The 16,294-nt window shown below is 39.9% G+C and overlaps 1 protein-coding gene across 8 annotated transcripts; it reads right to left on the reverse strand.

Annotated features, from left to right (window-relative positions):
* Positions 1–1,758: 1,758 nt before the first annotated feature.
* LOC129186086 (poly(rC)-binding protein 2) lies at positions 1,759–15,560 on the reverse strand. 8 transcript variants are annotated; one of them, XM_054783951.1, is made up of 13 exons: positions 15,372–15,550; positions 14,381–14,511; positions 11,776–11,799; positions 11,663–11,695; positions 11,465–11,581; positions 11,258–11,389; positions 11,047–11,175; positions 10,502–10,576; positions 9,998–10,039; positions 7,109–7,181; positions 6,978–7,030; positions 6,716–6,885; positions 1,759–2,835 (listed from the first exon to the last, which is right to left on the reverse strand). In XM_054783951.1, the coding sequence occupies exons 2-13, from the start codon at positions 14,447–14,449 to the stop codon at positions 2,799–2,801; spliced, it is 954 nt and encodes a 317-aa protein (XP_054639926.1). In that variant the 5' UTR covers positions 14,450–14,511; positions 15,372–15,550; the 3' UTR covers positions 1,759–2,798. The 8 variants fall into 8 exon arrangements, with proteins under 8 accessions (XP_054639926.1, XP_054639925.1, XP_054639924.1 ...); XM_054783950.1 differs by having other exon boundaries at positions 7,109–7,208; positions 15,372–15,549; XM_054783946.1 differs by lacking the exon at positions 1,759–2,835 and adding an exon at positions 2,844–5,343 and having other exon boundaries at positions 15,372–15,557.
* Between the last annotated feature and the right edge of the window lie 734 nt (positions 15,561–16,294).

The following is a 16,294-nucleotide window of genomic DNA, read 5'->3' on the forward strand; positions in this document are numbered from 1 at the left end:
CAGTGTGTGTGTGTAGACCATTTTTTAAACAACGTTGTGCTACCAATAGCCTAAAGTCTCTAAAAGAGGTTTTCGTTTGCAAATAATTGTGTGGTTACGCCACCTAGCGGGGGACGTGTCCAGTTACAGTTGAATCAAAAAAGAAAACAAGAGTCATAATGTAATTTTTGTATGGAAAAAACGTATATGTTAAATACAGTATAATTTTTTAGATTTTTTTTAGGAAATAAAATTAGTTAAAATATTTTAACGAACGTCGTATTTTTGAGCAATTTATATTTGTCAGAAAAAGCTAATTTGTAATTTGCGATTAGCCGGCCACCAGTGTTGCGGGTGTAGCCCGCCTCTCGCCCAGATTCAGCTGGGATAGACTCCAGCATACCCCCGCGACCCTGGTGGGGATAAACTGCATTAAAAATAATGGATGAAAAGCTAATTGGAGGGAAAACCCATATTTGAGAAAAATCTTGAGGAAAAAATGTCACATTTTGACAAAAAGTATTCTTGCGAAATTCTTATTTGAAATTATACATATTAATATATACAGTGGTGTGATGTTTGTCCCCTTCTTGATTTATTTTTTTTTTGCATGTTTGTCACATTTAAATGCTTCAGATCATTAAACAAATTTAAATATTAATCAATGACAACACAACACATAATGCAGTTTTTAAATGAAACTTTTTATTAGGGAAGAAAAAAAAATCGAACCTACAAGGTCCTGTGTGGAAAAGTGATTTGATATATATATTTTTTTTTTTTTACAAAGTTATATTTTTGAAGAACAAAAATGCATTTTTATTTAGTTTTATATTATATTATGAAAAATATATTAAATTATATTGCGTCTGTGTAGGCTCTCAGTCGTACAGGAGTTGTCCAATGAGGGAAAGGCTTCTTGAGACGTCATCTTCACAGAAGTACAGATGACGTCTCAAGAAGCCTTTCCCTCATTAAATTATATATATAAAAAAATAATGTATTAATTTAATTTGAAAAATAATGTGATAAACACCTGCAAGAGCAAAAAAAAAAAAAAAAATCTACTCGAAGAAAGTGTTAATTTAAAAGAACAAAAAGTGTCCTCATTGACCAATGCCATTTATTGCTGATTTTGAATTTATTTTATATAACTAGCCACATAACAAATGTGTTGATAATTATTTGAGAAAAATATCTTGTTGGAAAAAAAATGTCAATTCATTTGAGAAAGTCGATTTAAAAAAAAAACAACCAAAAAGCCAATATTTTCGAGAAAAAGTATATTTTCAAGGAAAGTCAAAACTACCGTTGTTTTTGTTTTTTTTTAAATTAGAGAAGTTTTTTTTGGAGAAAACACATTTTTCTACAGTTCAAAATCTTTAAATATATATGACAAATACATTTTTTTTTATTCTATTTAGATTTTAAAAATTCAAGAAATAAATCATTTGTTAGTAATTTTTTCAGAGAAAAAAGTTAAATGATTGAAATGAAAATGATTTGACAATTTGAGGAAAAAAATATCTTATTGGAGAAAAATGCCATATTTTGAAGAAAATAATTTAAAATATAATGAAAATATAATTTAAGGGGAAAAAGTATTGGAAAAGTTTTTTTTTTTTTTTAAGTTTTTAAATCATTTTTATTTAGAAACAAATTCATATTTTCATTTCATATTCAAACAGTTTTGTATGTTAAGTCATTTAAATGATTTTATTCCATGAAATTGCTTATTTGCGTAATATTCAGAGGAAAAAGGGACAGGCGGAGACAATATGCGTGTGTTTAGAGCATTTCACATCTTTATTTCATTTTTTAACAATTTTGTGGCACCCAGATCTACAGTCTGAAAAGAAAAGAACGTGCACAAATGTTTTCTTTCCTGCAAATAATAATAATAAAAAAATCATCATCAGACTTGAGCAAATCAAAGAGCAGGAAACAAGCTGACAACCTGTTCTTTGTCGTCTCAATTACATTTTTTTTTTTTAAGCCTTACAACATTTTATTGTCTGCTATCACTCACTCTCCCTCCCTCCCTCCCCCCCTCCTCCGTCCTCCTTTGGTAGTTAAAAAAAATACTTCTTCCATTTAAAACAAATTTTTTTTTAAGTATATATCAGTTTTTACAAAAAAGCGAGGAGAACCCTCTGCTTCCCCCTCAAAAAACCTCCCATCCCGCAGAGCAAGAATATCAACATATGATCCCAAACAAAGAGGAGAGAGGACGACAGGAATGAATGACAAAAAACACCACCACATGCCTTCTTCAGTGAGTGCGAGTGTGTGTGTGTGTGTGTGTGTGTGTGTGTGTGTGTGTGTGTGACGTGGAAGAAAAGTGGACAAAATAAAATGATAGATGTGTTTTGTTTTTTTAGAAGGGGGAGGGGGGGGGTGATATAAACACGGAATAAAAGAGTGACTATTATTGTTAAGGTTACTTTATTTGTGTGGGGAAAAGACAAACTAAATCTATTGGACACCTAAACTCTTCTCCCTCCCATGCTGTGACACCAACATGGAAGCCAGAAAAAAAAAAAAAAAAAACTCATTAAAACCCCCCCATGTAGGGTGAAAACAGGAAGGAAGGAGGGAGAGGGAATTAAAATCCTACTTTTAGGGGTTTGCTGCTTGTCACTAAAAGAAAATAAATAACAAAGGGGTCGAATGTGTCATGATTTGTAATCATGGTGATGATGGGTGTGTGGTGTGATCGTATACGTTTGTGGGCGTTTTTATTTTTCAGTGTTGAATGGCTGCATTGTGGTTTGGCTTAGTGACACCAAAGTGAGCTTTAGTGCAGACGCTGTGTCTCATCAGTTGCTTGCCAGTCCAGTGGCCTCCGAGGAAAGCCTGGAGCAAAAAAAAAAAAAAAAAAAAGGTCCAAAAGTGGGAGAACACACGCGCACGCACACAAAAAGGTGGGAAAGAGTATGAGCCATGCAAGCAACATCAGTACACGACACTGTTCATCACATCTTTCCACTTGAACCTCTTCCAAAATACTATTTAGCTCATTTGTGCATTTTTCTAAGTTAAAATGGCTGCTTTTGTTGTTTGAAATTGCAACTACGACGTATGCACAGTAGCTGCTCGTGTATTCCAACAGCGAACATCAACTGGGTGAGTGCGAGACTGTGCCATCTAGTGGCCAAGTTGACTAATTACAGTGCAAAGTTTGACGTTCATCTCAAGGCCAAGTCCACATGTACACACTTCATTGTTTACTTTCATCTATTTGGGCTCAGAAAGGGGCTATGAGGACCACACTGAAAACAATATTTAAGAGAATAGCGTTTTGGGGGTTTAAGGAAAAAGTTGTACACGTCCAAAAAAATAAAATGAAAATACATCATTTCAGCAAAACCAAGCTCGTCTAACAAAACAAAACAAACAAAAAAGTCACCATTTTATGATAAAAGGAATAAAGTTCTTACATTTCTAAGACAAAAGTCGCAATTTTACGAGCATAAATACAAAAAAAAAAGATGTAGAATTTGAGGGAAAAGGAATCGATTTTGAGAGGAGAATAAAGAAATTGAGGTGAAAAGGGAGAACTTTTTTTACCAAATAAAATTTGGGGTGGGAGGGTGGTGGTGGAGTTAATGGGGGAACTCTTATGTGAATAAATAAAGAAAAAAGGTGTATGTTTTTTTTTTTTTAAGATTTCAAAGAAAAAGTTGCAATATAAAAGACTTAAAGACAAAATTTTGGGGAAAAAATATATTTGAGAATACATAAGGAATACATAACGGAAAAAAAGACGCAATTTAACAAAAATAAATGTGTTAGAGAAAAAATGTCTACAATTACATTTTGGGGAAAAAAGCAGTATATTTTAGGAGAAAACAAAGTCAATCTTAGAAAAAGTATTTTAAATGAAACCGCTTCAGATGTCCTCCAGTATGTCCGCACACAAAGCGAGGTTAAAAAAAAAATCAGTCAGAAGCCTGAAACCACCACGACTGACTTGGCTGCACATTGTAATGCCTCCATATTACATGAACTAGTCTACAATCAGCACATGAAAGAGATAACGTCATTAGACATGTTCTGTTCAACTTTAAATAGATGCAATAACAGCCAAAAAGTTCTTTACACAAACGCTGAAGACAGGAGTTTTGGAAAGACGTTTGCATGTGGACAAAAGGCCAAAAAACATGAAATAATGTTTGTAAAAACTGTGTATGTGTGGACATGGCCCTAAGTGGTGGACAGAGGAACCAACTATGACGACTACGTAACAGTACTAGCCTGCTTTGAAGTGATCAAATAAACATAGCACTTTTACATTCCCTGCAAAGCATGTCCACCATGTTGGTTGGGATGTGTTGCTAGGTGGTGGTCCACTTGTCAATGCAATAGTGCGTGACTCCACCAATTACACACTACTGCTCGAAAAATTACGGTTGAACGATAAAACCAGGTTTTTCTCTCCTCCGAGTGGCCCAATTCAGATTTGTGGGGCTAAAAAAAGATGTTTATGGCTAACAGTAACAGCTTTACCTCGGAAACATTTGCAGAGAAACTCAGTAGAAAGAACTGGTTCCGGCGAGGAAGCAAATGATACCTATAGGGTGGCTATAAGTCGATGCTATGCTGCCGGGGATACCTGAGCACACGTCACTCGCATTGTGCACAAGAAGAAAAGCACGGTTGCCATGGTGACAGCTAAACGTAATAAGAACCAGCATGACATCTGAGAGATGTGCTACCTGAGCAGGGCTTTTGCACAAAGAGGATAAAGACTGGAGAACATGCAAAGTCATTCAAAATATTGATAGAATTATAATAATAATAATCATACATGACACTTGACAGGCAATAGCGGAGTAAACATGGCCGCTTGTGTGTGTGTGTGTGTGTGTGTGTGTGTGTGTGTGTTTAAGTACGCGTGGCAAAGCAGGTGCAGACAACAAGTCAGTGCGGACACATTAGTAAGGGGACAGCCTTCGCCGTTTGGACTTGGAGCTCAGCTCGGGGGCGATTTTGGGCTCGGGGGCGGCGGGGTTGGCGGCCCCGCTGACAACATGGAGGGCCAGAAGTGGGATGGGCTTGAGACTGAGAAGACTGGACACACAGGCAGGAGAGCTGGGGGGCATGGGGTCGGTGGAGGAAGAGGAAGAAGAGGAGGAGGAGGAAGGAGGAGGCGGACCAGGAGCCAACAAGGACAGAGGGATGGAGGCTGAGGGGGGCACCACACAGGAGGAGGAGGAGGAAGCAGAGGTGGTAGTAGTAGTAGTAGTGGTAGTAGCAGTAGTAGTAGTAGCAGCAGTAGAGGTGGAGGAAGGGCACGGGCTGCTCTGTTCAGGGTTCAAGGAGGAGGAGGAGGAGGAGGGAGGAGGTTTAGAGGACTCTACACTGTAGAAAGAGACAAGGAGAGAGGGACAACACAGTCGGGGTGGGTCACAGGGCAGCAATGAGGGGGTGGGGGGTTGGGGCAGGTGGGGCTGAGAGTGTTATTTCAGGGACGACGAAAAGCAAAAAAAACATGGCAAAGGGCCAATAATGAGCTGAGCAGGCAGCTAGCTAACAGCTAAGTAGCAGTAGATAAACCAGAAAGGACTCCATTATACCAATGAAAAATCATGTTTCCACCAAGTGGTACGGTTCAGTTCTCCATGGCACGGATGACCACAGCTGCACCCGCTACGCACACGGCCTAACATTCTGTATAAGCGCCATCTATTCAAAAGGTATTATGCAAAACGGACTTTTTAATGATGTTATGTATCCCTAGAGCCTGTTCATGAGCACCAAACATGAGAGAAATCTATCACCCCCTTATTTGTTTACTCCACTTTTGAGAGAAGAGACGCTCAAGCGGTTGCTAAGTAGATGAGCGCAGGTCTAACACCCACCACTTCATGGAGGACAGCTTTGCAAAAATAAATACATAAAAGCAGGCTTTGCTGCACATCTTAAAATGACACCTAGAGCTCTGCCCACTATACATCTGTCAGCTGCAGACATGGGAGCTGTATGTTTCATCATTTTGTTTTTCTTCAGCAAATAGGCTAACCTTGCTTGATGTGTAATGATAGCACTGGAGCTCACATAAACATGCTACTGTTCCTGTCCTGCTCCTTAATGTTACGTTGTTGCATGTGATATATGGCATCTATTACACTGGACAAGTGCAGAGTTAACATTGTGTATGTCAAAAGTGGATAAAGTGCACAATAGCACTACTTGGAGACACACTCTGTTGGAGACAGGCGTGGACCAACTATAACTAACACAGCTCATTATTATTCCAACATGCACACAGTAGATCCCCACACATTCACAATTCAGCGTTCACGGCCTCCCAATGTCTTTAACTTTAATTAATTAATTTATCTATCTCCGAAAAAAGTTGTTTTTCCAATGTGTCGGTAATAATTTATAAATACGTGATAATACATGTAAAATGTCAGCATACATGTACCACTTTTTCTTTCTTCTTTCTATGTTTATGTGGGTGTCTCAATTACTTGCGGTTTTGTGGCATTCGCTTTTGGTCCTGGAAAGTTATCGCTGCAAAAAGCAGGGATCTACTGTATTGTGGGAAGTTTAACACTTACTATTTAACTGCATGTATGTCATCATTTCATAACAAAACACTGAATGATTCCAACCTCTGCAATGTCGCTTCCCATCCCTAATGGTAAATGTAACCATACTTGGTGGAAACAGGGCTACGTCACTAAAAGAGACCAAATGTCAACAAAAGGAAGGCTTGTGTACTAACCTGGCATTGATGAGGTACTCAGCCAAACTGATGCTGGCAGGCGAGCCTGTGATGGTCACCTGCCGGTCAGTTGACCCGTCCACCGGATTCGCAATCTTGATCTGGGCACCCGACATTTGTCTGATCTCGTTGATCTTGGCCCCCTGGCGGCCAATGATGCAGCCGATGAGCTACAGAGAGAAGAGGTGGGGTTGAAAAGACAAATCCTGAATGCACGCTTTAAAAAAAAAACAAAAACAAATGTTAAGTCACAAAAGCTTACATCATTTGGAATGGTCATCTCATGAGAACCGGTTTGAGCAGAAGCGTCAATCCCTAAGAGAGCGAGAAAACAGCACATGAACCACCGTTGCACCACGCAAGATAAACGCAGTTGCGTCTTGTGGCGCATACCGGTGAATCCCTGGTTGCCGTGTGCAATGGGGAAGGGGCTCTGCTGCATAGCCAGCTGGTGAAGCTTTGTGAGCTGTGGAGAGATAGCAGCAGAGGAAGACTGTGAGAGTGAGAGAGGAGGCAGGGAGAGAATTTGGAGGAAATGGGAAAACAAGGAGAGTGAAGGGGGGGAGAAAACACAAAATCAAGTCAGTTCAAAACACAACACAACACAAAGTGCAGGCAAAAACACAACATAGAAGACCATGTTATTAGTTGTAGTTTACAGTGGATTCTAGCTGCACTGCATCATACACATGGAACTGAATAAGGGAACCAATGCAAAATACAACCACAATAATAAACCACTAAATTAATACTTCTCATTTTTGTAAAGGCTGAATTTTGATTTTGCTCTTAAGAGGTAGCTGTTCGAGTGCCGTCAAACCTTGGTTTTCCAACACCTTACTTTTCGCTTGATTAGGGTGGAGATGAAAAATGTTTGGCCCGGTTCACGTACACTGTCTCGGTTATTACAATATTGCACCTAACAAACTAGTCCGTTTGCCCTGTACTGCATCATTACACGAAATAAGAGAGCTCAAGCAAAACATTCTACGCATTGCTGACTCACTGCCCTCCATTGGACCAAAGAAAGTTGCGATTACCATCAATTCAATAAAGGTGAGAAGCACTATTGAATTCAGAAAGAACTTCGCAAACTACAAAGATTGTGTCCCGTTTCCTCCATCTACGCTCCTCGCCGTCTTCTTCAACAAGACTCTTCAATAAAAGTAAAGGTTATGTTAAATGCTCATTAATCCATTTAATTCCATTCATCTTCTATGTCCCTTGTCCTCACCAGGGATGCGGGAGTATCCTGGAGCCTATCCAGCTGACTTTGGCCAAGAGGCGGAGTACACCCTGGACTGGTCCACTTGAACTCGTCATGTATAGTTCATTGCATTGTTTCCTGCATGTAAAACTTTGTTCGCTATAAAATGTATTTTGGTTCATATTTTGGGGTGGCTGTATCTCTTTGTATATCAGTTCCTGTGGGGAAAATTTGTATGTTTCGGTTTTCGTCTGACCTTTTGGAATTAATAACGAAAACCGAGGTACCACTGTATAAAGAAAACTAGGATAAATCTAGGCCTGTCACAATAACAAATTTTGCTGGACAATAATTGTCCTAGAAATCATTTTCGATAATGGAGCTTACTGACATTTTTTGAGACAATTTTTTTCATTAGGGCATAACAATGACTACATTGTATCAGAAGCAATAAACTGTAATTTCTCAAGAGTATTTAACATTGTAATTGGAATGTCATGAGCTTTTAAATAAATTAAACAACATAAAAAAACAATAACAAACTCAATGAAAATAAAATGGACTGTCTCTTTTAGCAAAAATTACACAAAAATAAAAAATCATCACAATAACCAAAAACAAACAAAAAATAGACCGTGTCTGTTAAGAAAAAAAACACTGCAATAAAAACCACACAGACACACACGCAGTTATGTAGTGTATTGTTCAACTAATGTGGAGGGTCATCTTTGAGCTGGACCACATACCTGTGGTGGAGGAGTAAAATGCAATGTTTCTGATGTCCTTCAACACGTCTTCTTTTACTCGGTTATACAGTTCAGAACAGTTTGTGACATGTACATGTATGTTCTCCCAGGCAATCCATACTGTCTGCCAAACATTTCCTGTCATGTTGGCTTTTCAACCGTATTGAAAGGGTTGCATTTCTTTTGCAATGTAGCGAGTGACACTGTTTTGTTTATAATTACTTTACTGACCAAACGCCTCAGTAAGCGTTGACTGTCAGGACGAAGGCTCCTTTCCACCTCCATCGGTAGTTTTTTTTCCCCCCAGTTGGGAAAACTGGACAGGAAGTAGTGTTTGAGGTGCGCATCCAAGTTGGTTGTATTCTCCTTCTTCTTGTCACTACTTTAGTACAAGTGGGACATATCCGTTTGTTGGTGTTCATGCGCTCATCTTGTTCATTCTGTTTAAAAGCAAAGTATTTCCAGACTGGGGCTGTGGCATTCGCCGTAGAAACCATCGCTTTTGTGCCTTCATTCATATTAGTGTTAGCTTGCTCACAAGGCTAACTTGCTGCTAGCACTCTGCGTATCCCATCACTAGTAGCCCAACCTCCATGTACTGGGACAAAGAGGCTACATGGCTGACAGGACACTGACACTCTCTGTTCATTCCACTATAGAACCAATGCACAGTGAACCCTCTTGCTCATCCAGCTTGTGTGGTAAAGAGAGACGAAGAAAAGAAACACGGATGCACATGTCAATTTATCGAGGCCGGCAGAGTTATCGACTTCATTTTTATTTTTCGTGCGATTAATCGATTTGATTATTGTGACAGGCCTAGATAACTCACACCCAGTGTTCCTGAAGGAGCTTCCAGAGGTTGTTAAAGGGAAAGGTTAATTGAGCCAAGTGGGCAAAGAAAATCAAGTAAAAAGGTGACACAGACAGAGCAGAGCAGCAGCTTTAGCAGCACCAGAGAGTTATTGGTGGACCGGTGGAGAGTCTGGACAAATTCTAACAGCATTTTATAACGCTAGCCATACACTCTTACAACTACTGTTTATAACTCCCTGCACGGTTAATTGAAGTGCTCACACTGCATGACTCAAGTGTCAGCCAACAAACGGGTTGAATCGGCACTAGTTTGAGTAAAAGACGGGCAGCCAGTAGACCAACTAACTGAATAAGAACAACGCTCACATCTAAATGGTTTGGGGTTCACTAGAAATGTCCAACTTTTGTCTAAGACTGCAAAATAAGTTGATTTGGGAGAGTCAACATTAGAATTATTGGGGTGGTATCAGCGGGGGGAAGGGAGGGTCCCGTAGAGGCGGAAACGTCACTTACATCTGGCTGTGGAATGGCGTGCTGTCCTTGTACGGTGTACGCCTGAAACAAATGAGAACACAAAACTTTCACAGGCCTTGCATCGGGCGATATAACGACTCGAGGACAAAAGCTAATTTTAAGATAAACAAAAATGTGCGTCTTGTCCAAAGTCTCCACATTTTTTGGCAGTGAAGCATTTTTTTAAAGAGGATGTTAGAAGTGAAATGAAGCAAAGCCAGAGGACAGCAGCCGTTTCAAAGAATAAAACACCGCTGAGGAAATTAGACATTGTAAAAGCTGAAGGGGAAATGTTTGCTTGAAGGGGGGGAAAAAAAGGCTCAAACTCCTCAGAAACTTTTATCCTAATTATTGAAAACAGTAAAAAGAAGGTCTGGGATTTTGCATGGGGATATCAGTCTTAAAAGTAGATTTTACTGTTGCCAAGTGTCTTACAAAGCAGTATTTCAAAAGGAATATATACTGTGTGTCACTGGAGAAACAATAATAGAGCATCTTGTGTACCTGTCCGCCTGCAAAGATGACAGGAGATCCTGAAGGTTTGGGTCGGTAGGGAATCGTGACACCTTTTGGGGGAGACTGCGCAGGACAGAGAAGGATGCATTGTTACAACACAAGCTACCAGGTAACTTCTGCAAAAATATCACATACAGCTATTACAGTATTTCCTCAAATAGTGGACGCCAATACACACACACACACACACACACACACACACACTCACTAAATTTAGTACACCATCCACATTTCAGCAATTTATATCATCTACATTTCAGAAAACATTTTATTACACATTCTCAAGGGACATTACAAGTGATGGTAGGTCACTTCTAAAGCATTGTCTTATAAGAAAATATAGTAAAATGGTTGCTGAAATGTGAGCGGTGTACTCACTTTAGTAAGACAGTGCAATATGGGTTAATACAACCAGAGACTTGTTCCTTTCTGCAGTTGAGTAAATAAACGCCCGTAGCCACTCAATAGTAAATACTGGAAGTTTTTAAAGTGAATAAGCTACTGTGCGTACTCAAAGAGATTGTTAGACTTACCTCAAGCATGACCACACAGATCTGCTTCACGCACTCGATTATAGACTGGGGTGTGCCAGCTATAGTGATGGCGCGCTCCGTGGAGTTTGGGAGCATGTCTCCTGCCACTTGAACCTGAGCACCGGTTGACTGCGACATAAGAACCAAAAGGATGTGAGTCGAGAGACTGCCGTGTACTCTCCATGGGCTTCAGTCTTCTCGTGATGCGTACCTCTCGGATTTCCTTGATCTTGCAGCCACCTTTGCCAATGAGGGAGCCACACTGGCTGGCGGGCACCACAATGCGCAGGGTCACCGGGGGCTTGCCAGCGGCAGTGCTGTTCGTCATCGAGCTGCTGATGTCCTGGAAAGATGCAAGGATGCCGTTTACAGCAGTATTCCTTCAAATTCAAGCTATATTCTTCCACCTGGGACCTACTTCTTCCAGTTTATCGATGATCATGGAGAATGCTCTAAAGATGGCCGTGGTTGGTCCAGCCAAAGTGATAATCCTCTCAGGACAGTTGCCCTCAGAGATGTTGATGCGCGCGCCACTCTAAAATTGGGAAAAACACAATAAAGGAAATCAAACGTGTTCATACCTAGCAAATAAAGTACAGTAAGCAAAGGCAGTCACCTCTTCTCTCATCTTCTTTACAGATTCACCTTTCTACAAGCATATAAAAGACAAACATTTAGTCCCAGGAAAAACACATTTCAAACGTCCTATAGTCTTCTCTAATACCTTACCTTTCCAATGATGCTGCCTACTTCCTGAAATTATAAAAGATAATAAACAACCCATTAGGTTTCATCATATAAGCCAAAATGCACTTATCTTTACACTTGTATGACAGTTAAGAATAGGGTAGAGCATAGTTTGAATTTGAACAATTCTGTTTCTGATCCTCAATCCTCGTTTCAATTCCGGTTACAGCTCCGGTTCTTTATTCCGATGCTTATAAAAGAGGCAGTGCCAAAAATGTTTGCATGGTTTAAATGGGGGCGCTTACCAGAGCTCTTTTTCAATAAAATGTCTGAAGTTCTCCTTGAATTTTTTTTAATATGAACTTTTTGTCAACATGACAATACATTTCTCACAGAGCTATTTTCAACCAGCATATAAATATCAAACCATTCACCTTGAATATAAATACACAGGAGTACCCTTTCACAAAAGATGTTTACTTTTGAAAAGCTCATGAAAAAACATTTCCACATATATGCTGTTTATGTGTTAGTGTGTGTGTGATGCTGCAGACACTTACATGTGCACTTATCTGGGTGCAGAATATCAAACAACTTGTAAAAGATTTGTCTATGACAAGTACACGGGCTAACGTTAGCTGGATATTTTGAGTTGAGCTACCGTATTAGCACTAGCATACTTTGTTTGCTGCCTAGATGTTGGTGTAAGCCATTTTCTTAATGGCACCCTTATTTTGTTACAAGTAAACAGGATGTGGTGCACAGGGCTCTTATTTTGAAGGCCAGAAGTGTGTTGTGCAAGTTGAGGTCCTTTGATTGTTGCTAAAAGAGATGAGCTGTGCACATGAAAAAACATGCCTCCTGCAGCCATTGCTCCCATTCTTTATTTACACTGAACAACATCAGTGGGCATCCTGAAACTTACAAGTTTAGATAAAGTCTGACTAAGCGTATCAACGACAGGGCACTCTTATTTCTACACAATGAAGCTGGAGGTGTTTAATCATGTTGGTGATGCACCCTTCCTTTGCATGACATCACTGTGTTGCAAATGTTGCACTGACCCGGCTGCTTTAAAAAAATTCTTTTTAATAAAGTTAAACTGAACCTTTTAGCTGCTGCTTCTTCATTGGTGTTCTCACCTAATTCTTCCAGTTGGCGAATTGGGCATCGAAACTAGGAATCAAAATTTTAAAAACTGTTGTGGTTCCCATCGATACTCTAGACTCTATGCCCAATGCCAGATTAAGAAGGTTACAGTGATTGTGACAGTCTGGCCATGAACGGATCCATTATATTTCCAATATTTCAAATGGAAAGAATTGTCCTCATGCTCACTGCAGTGTTTCCCATACATTAATTATTTGTTAATACATTTGGACACCCACAAATGGTTTTGCCGCGACCAAAGACAAGAGACAGGAAGTGCTTACATCATGCATTTACTCTGGAATCAAATACAAGTGGTTACAAAAGGCAAAGTATTCGCCACGGGAGCAGAGATCCAGTCATGCACGGTAACCGCCACAAACGCGGGGCGTGAGCATTACCACCGCCGTGTAAGGAGAAGTGTGGAAGAATGCAGAACACCTCCACAAGTGTGCAGAAGACATGGAAACACTCTTCTGTCATTTGGTAACACTTCAACTTTCATCAATACATAAACTAGGGGTGTCCACAGTGTGGCCCGGGGGCAATTTGCGAACCACGGTTCATTCTTTTTTAATGAGCCTGTGGCGCATTGTAGAAATAAAATTAACAAAAAACTAAAATTTAAAAATAGCAAACAGGCTAAGGAGAAAAGGCTGAAATGTCGACACTAATAACACAAAAATGCGTCTGTAAATATATGGATAATATTTATTTTTTAGCCTCTTTAGAAATTCACATGCACATTGTTACATGCCAATTATGCAAATAAGGTGATGACCCACAACCGTAGACCACCACTACAAATAAATTGCAGTTCAGTGGGAAAAGTATGTACAATAGTTCGAAAAATCTATATTTTTTTTAATATACAATCAATTTTACTCTGATGTCACCTACGGGTCAAAGTTGGACACGCACGCAAACACTACTGGCCAGTGTCTGGAGAGGAAAACTATCGTTAACAAGCTTACTAATTGGGACTACTAAAAAAAAAAAAAAAAGGGATAATGGGCAGACAAGCAAGGAAAATTCCATCAAAATTATGACAGCAGCTACCGGTACTTTAAATATGGTTTGCTGCTTCCAGGTATGCGAATGCGCCAAATCCCTTGTGTGTTGTGTGCGGGGAGAAGCTTGTTGTTCCGTCATTTTAGATTTGAGTTAAAAGGAACTAAACCAGAACTTTCCATGATGGCATTGAAGGCATTGTCGCCATTGCCATCCAAGCACTTATGTAAGATTTTCAGTGCTGAGGGTGGAAAAGCCTTTACTGCAAAACTCAGTCAAGAATAAAGGAAGAGACATAAGGTAAGAATGGCCCTCAGCACGGAGCACTGGCAGCGCCACTTTGTGTTGCAGGATGTCATCACCACATCAATACCATTACTCATCATATCATATCACATCATGTCAGTTGCCTCGGCCCCCGTGTGTCCTTCAGGAGGGGAGTCCATCAACACGAACAATGGCATACTGTGCTGACACGTGACCTCACCTTGCCATGCATGAGCAGTCTAATGGTAAGGGTGACATTGAGCCCTCCTTCAATCACACCGGAGTCCATAGTGATACTGGCGGCTGTAGAGGTTTTGTGAAGAACTTCTAGTATTCGGTCACAGAGATGATCTGGAGGATAAAGGGTGCAAAATATTAGAAGAGGATGCGATACACAAATACAAATATCACTTTCACCACATGGCGCGTTTGGTTTTGATAATACATTGGCAAGAAAAGCATTAGTTGTAGGTTTAAACATAAAGTTATCCATTACCCCAAGGTTAGGGCATAGGACAACGTGATAACCAATCACTGTAAATGCATCACAACGACTCACACGCTTCCAAATTTACATTACAGTGATTTAAGGATGTGTATGCATTTAATTTGGCATTCACAACAGTTTCCTGAGGGGGAAAAAATCGAACATATGGCCACACTGCTTGCCGGCTAAGCGTTTCGTCATCATTAGCAACGTGCCAACTTTAGCCTCACGTAGCCGTTAAACCTTTAATAGCGCGGTTACAGTCATTCAGTTAACCAAGTCCTCAGTCGTGATCCACCATATACGCTAAACTTGGCTTAGTTCGGTTTTCGGGGTTTATTTAGAAGAAAGTACAACTAGTTAGCATTATGGGAGCTAGTGAGGAAATGAATGGAGCATGCGCGCGCTGGTTAGCAATGCTAACTCCTAGCTTGAGCTGCCTACGTAGTGAAATGTTGATTGTTAGTCAAAAGCCTACATTTCATGCTATAGCCCATTATTAAGTGCACGAGGCAAATAAATGTGCGTTTAAGACGCGCTAACACGGAAGTTTCCGGTGGTTGGCTAAGCTAACAAAGCTAATTTTAGACGGCGCACTTACTACTTTGGCGAGGCCTGCTAGCGCACCATTAGCCATTAGCTACAAAGCGCGATTTCTTTCCTCTACTTCTGAGCACAACAACACACACACACCAAAAACACCGACCTTGCCCATCAAACTTACCCGGTTCGTCCGCTGGAGGGTGACCGGGGGAAGGGTTGGGGTTGTGAGGGTAGAAGGGGAGAGGTTCGGGAGGGTAGAAACCCGGGGGAAGAGTTTAGAAAGGACTCGGGGAAGAGGGAAGAGTGATGCGAGATCGAGCTCCACTCCTTTACACAAAGACAACAACATTGTGACCTCTGAACTTTCCCCTTTCACCCAAGCCGAGCCCACTTCCGGAGTTCGACCCGCCGGACTTAAAAAATAAATAAAACATCAGAAGCCCGTTTGAGAGACTTGATGTAAAGCAACTACATTTATAAATACAATTATGACGAAATTGATTTATAGTTGCGATAGCTTCGTTGTACATTGGTAAACTAGGTGAAATATCCGCTTCAATCAGGCACTTATCGGCAAATTTGTGTTCTTTGTATACAGTAAGGTGTTGATTGTTGCACTTTTATGTTGATTGACTCACACACAATATCCCAATGACCAACAAGTGGACGGACAATGCATTGCAATTCAGGTTGTATTTTTAATGAACACATTACAGCACTACAGTTTTGACTTTTCCTAGTGTCATATGGAGTATTGAACGCAACACATACAGTAGAATACAAGACCTAAAAACAGTACGAACATGAAAACATATATATTTTAGACATATTTTATACCAAATCACCATATTATAAAATAAAAAAAAATAATCACACATTTGAGAAATATTCTTAAGCACAATGCACGCTAAGTCAAAATAAATGATAATACAACTCAATGGTTGTTAGCATGTTTGTGGTCATAAGGCAATATTGAGATTTCTATAATTAACCCAAGTAATATAATAATAATAAACTGTGTCATTCTATAAATCTTGTCAAAGTAGTTATTGACAAGGTGGTTTAACAGACAGCCCCTTTATGTAAATGTTGGTGTTGCAGTAT

Source organism: Dunckerocampus dactyliophorus, chromosome 8 (assembly GCF_027744805.1).
Source record: "Dunckerocampus dactyliophorus isolate RoL2022-P2 chromosome 8, RoL_Ddac_1.1, whole genome shotgun sequence".
Classification (NCBI taxonomy): Eukaryota; Metazoa; Chordata; class Actinopteri; order Syngnathiformes; family Syngnathidae; genus Dunckerocampus; species Dunckerocampus dactyliophorus.

Coding starts and splice junctions, on each gene's coding strand:
- LOC129186086 (XM_054783943.1), bottom strand. CDS start 14,449: ATGGACTCCGGTGTGATTGAAGGAGGGCTCAATGTCACCCTTACCATT. Junction 11,176..11,257: donor AGATCAAGGAAATCCGAGAG/GTACGCATCACG, acceptor CTTATGTCGCAG/TCAACCGGTGCTCAGGTTCA. Junction 7,182..9,997: donor ACGCCATTCCACAGCCAGAT/GTAAGTGACGTT, acceptor ATCTCTCCACAG/CTCACAAAGCTTCACCAGCT.